The sequence below is a fragment of the Olea europaea genome, unplaced genomic scaffold (assembly GCF_002742605.1).
Source record: "Olea europaea var. sylvestris unplaced genomic scaffold, O_europaea_v1 scaffold3976, whole genome shotgun sequence".
Taxonomy (NCBI): Eukaryota; Viridiplantae; Streptophyta; class Magnoliopsida; order Lamiales; family Oleaceae; genus Olea; species Olea europaea.
Genome location: NW_019259335.1, coordinates 25,992 through 28,394, shown reverse-complemented (window position 1 = coordinate 28,394; position 2,403 = coordinate 25,992). Strand labels below are relative to the sequence as shown.

Below are 2,403 nucleotides of genomic sequence, written 5' to 3'. Positions count from 1 at the left end.
GGGGATAACCCAACACAGAATTCGGATAAAACATTGTCGAATTCTGTAACTGTCAAGCAAGTTCCATTGATCGAGATGCTATCTCCCAAGTGAATGTCTTCAAGCATGACCTTTGCCTGGATCTTCACGGTGAAACTATTGTTTTGGTCAAAGCCCAGATTTTTAACAGTGCCCATTTCTTCAACTATGCCCGTGAAAAGGCATTTTACTGAGTTGTCGCAGAAATTGTGCTGGAGGGGTTTGTGGGGTTTAATGAAGAGAGAAGAGACTGAGGGTGGTTTCAGAGGAAACTGCACAGTGAGTTTGAAGTGGCGTCGAGGTAGTGAGGCTGGTAAACGATTGAAAATTGATAGGTTTTTAGTGGTTGGCGAGGAGGAATTGTGAAGCTCAGATGGTTTGGAGAGGTACCGGAGACAGGAGGAGATTGCAGCCATTTTTCTGCATTGAGAATTAGGTAATGTCCTTGACTGAAGACTATGAACCAAATGAAACGAGTGAATTTCACCATTAGTCCTTGAAGTTTGTGAAATATTATATGTTGGCCATTAAGTTATTTTCTGAATCGTTTAATCACTATCAGTTTTACCATTATCGCTTAGGCTATTATTACACTGCTTAATCCTCTTGTGTTCCGACTCTTTTTGGGTGAACTTGATTTATGCAATCTTCTGAAAAGACTGATCAAACTCCGACAGATAACGAAATAGAAAGGACATTCAAAAATCGCAGGAAAAACAGTGTTAAGCAAGAAGAATGGCCGACAATCAGAATCAGGTTCAAGTTCATTGTCAGCTACTACAACCAAATCAATTAAGAGCTATCGCTAATGAAGCTCTTATTCTAGTTGGATATTTAATAAATCCAATTCTTGCACCAGTACAACTTGCCGTAGTATATCCTCCATTTGAACAGCCTAACTTTTACCTTAGACCGAATTTCATAAATCTTTTTCAAAATCATCAAAACATCAGGTTTTACAGAAAACCCATGAAAAATCCTCATTAACATATTTTGACTTTTCTCATGTTGTGTGAGGTTATCAGCAACGAAAAGATGTCAGTAAACGCATTTTGAATGCCATTATTTCCTCATACCTTGAAGAATGTTGAAAGAGAATAGTTCCTCCGCTTACCTCCAAGGAGCATGCAATCACGGAATGATATAGTTCAAAATTTTACCATGAAGTTTTTTTTCCACATTATGGAGTTCATCAAATCACAAATGGAATCCACACTTTGAAGTAAAAAGATCTCGAGAGCTATCCAAAAGCATGGAAGATTTTTAAGAATTTGTTTAGGAGATGTCCAAATCTTGACATTCCTAAGCAGACTCAACAATATCACTTTTATTACAAACTATACCAAGAGTTCGAAAATATGATAGATGCTTTAGTGAGAGCATCAATGATAAAACTTGATTTTGATGAGGCCAATGAAATATATGAAAAGATAACACAAAATCAATCAATGTGCCCAATCAACAGAAAAGCTCAAAGGAAAATGATTGATGCAATGACAGCATTGACTGCACAATTAGAAGTTCTTACAACTAATTGGATAATCTATTTTAGTTAATTAACATGGTATACCAATTGCCACTTGTTTGTGAAGGTTAGGGACAGATCACACTACTATACAATGCCCTTTGGCATCTACATATGTTATTTAATCTGAAGAAATTAGCTACATGTAGAACTTTTCGAGGCAACAGAACAATCTCGACTCCAAACTTATAATCTGGGATGGAATGATGGAGGAACCATCCAAACTTTTTGTGGTCTAATAATTAGGGACAAGGAGGACACTATCAAGTTGAGTCATCGGATAGTCCATAGGTGAAGGCAATCGCTCCGGTCAAAACATATATGTCTCCGATCTCATTCACACAGCGACTGCAAAAACATAAGCTCGATAAACAGTCTTAGAAATTTTGGAATGTGTTCAAGAAGCTGCACATCTACATATCGTTCGCCGAAATTTTAGCTCAGATGCCTAGCTACGCCAATTTCATAAGAAATATTCTATCAAACAAGAGAAGGTTGGAGAAAATTAGAAGGTTATGTTTACAGAGGAGTACGGTGCAATTTTCCAGCATAAGTTATTACCGAAGTTAAAAGATCCAGGGAGTTTTACTATTCCTTATAACATTGGTAATTTATGTACAAACAAAGCATTATAAGATTTAGAAGCAAGCACTGATGCCTTTGTCTTTTTTCAGGAAACTAGATTTGGGAGAAGAAAAAGTCACTATAGTTTCACTGTAGTTGGCTGATAGGTTGATCAAACACCCTCAAGGTATTTGTGAAGACATTTTAGTGAAGGTCGACAAGTTTATCTTCTCAATAGACTTCATTATCCTGGATGTGGAGGAAGATCAAGATGTTCCTCTCATATTGGGTCGCTC

General features: G+C 37.1%; 1 protein-coding gene across 1 annotated transcript; it reads right to left on the bottom strand.

The window, feature by feature from the left end:
- Positions 1-5: 5 nt before the first annotated feature.
- Positions 6-1,002, bottom strand: LOC111387269 (the record flags this gene model as incomplete). The annotated part of the gene is made up of 2 exons (XM_023011811.1): positions 881-1,002; positions 6-474 (listed from the first exon to the last, which is right to left on the bottom strand). Coding segments are annotated over exons 1-2 (591 nt in total), but the record flags the coding sequence as incomplete, so codon positions are not given.
- Positions 1,003-2,403: the final 1,401 nt, after the last annotated feature.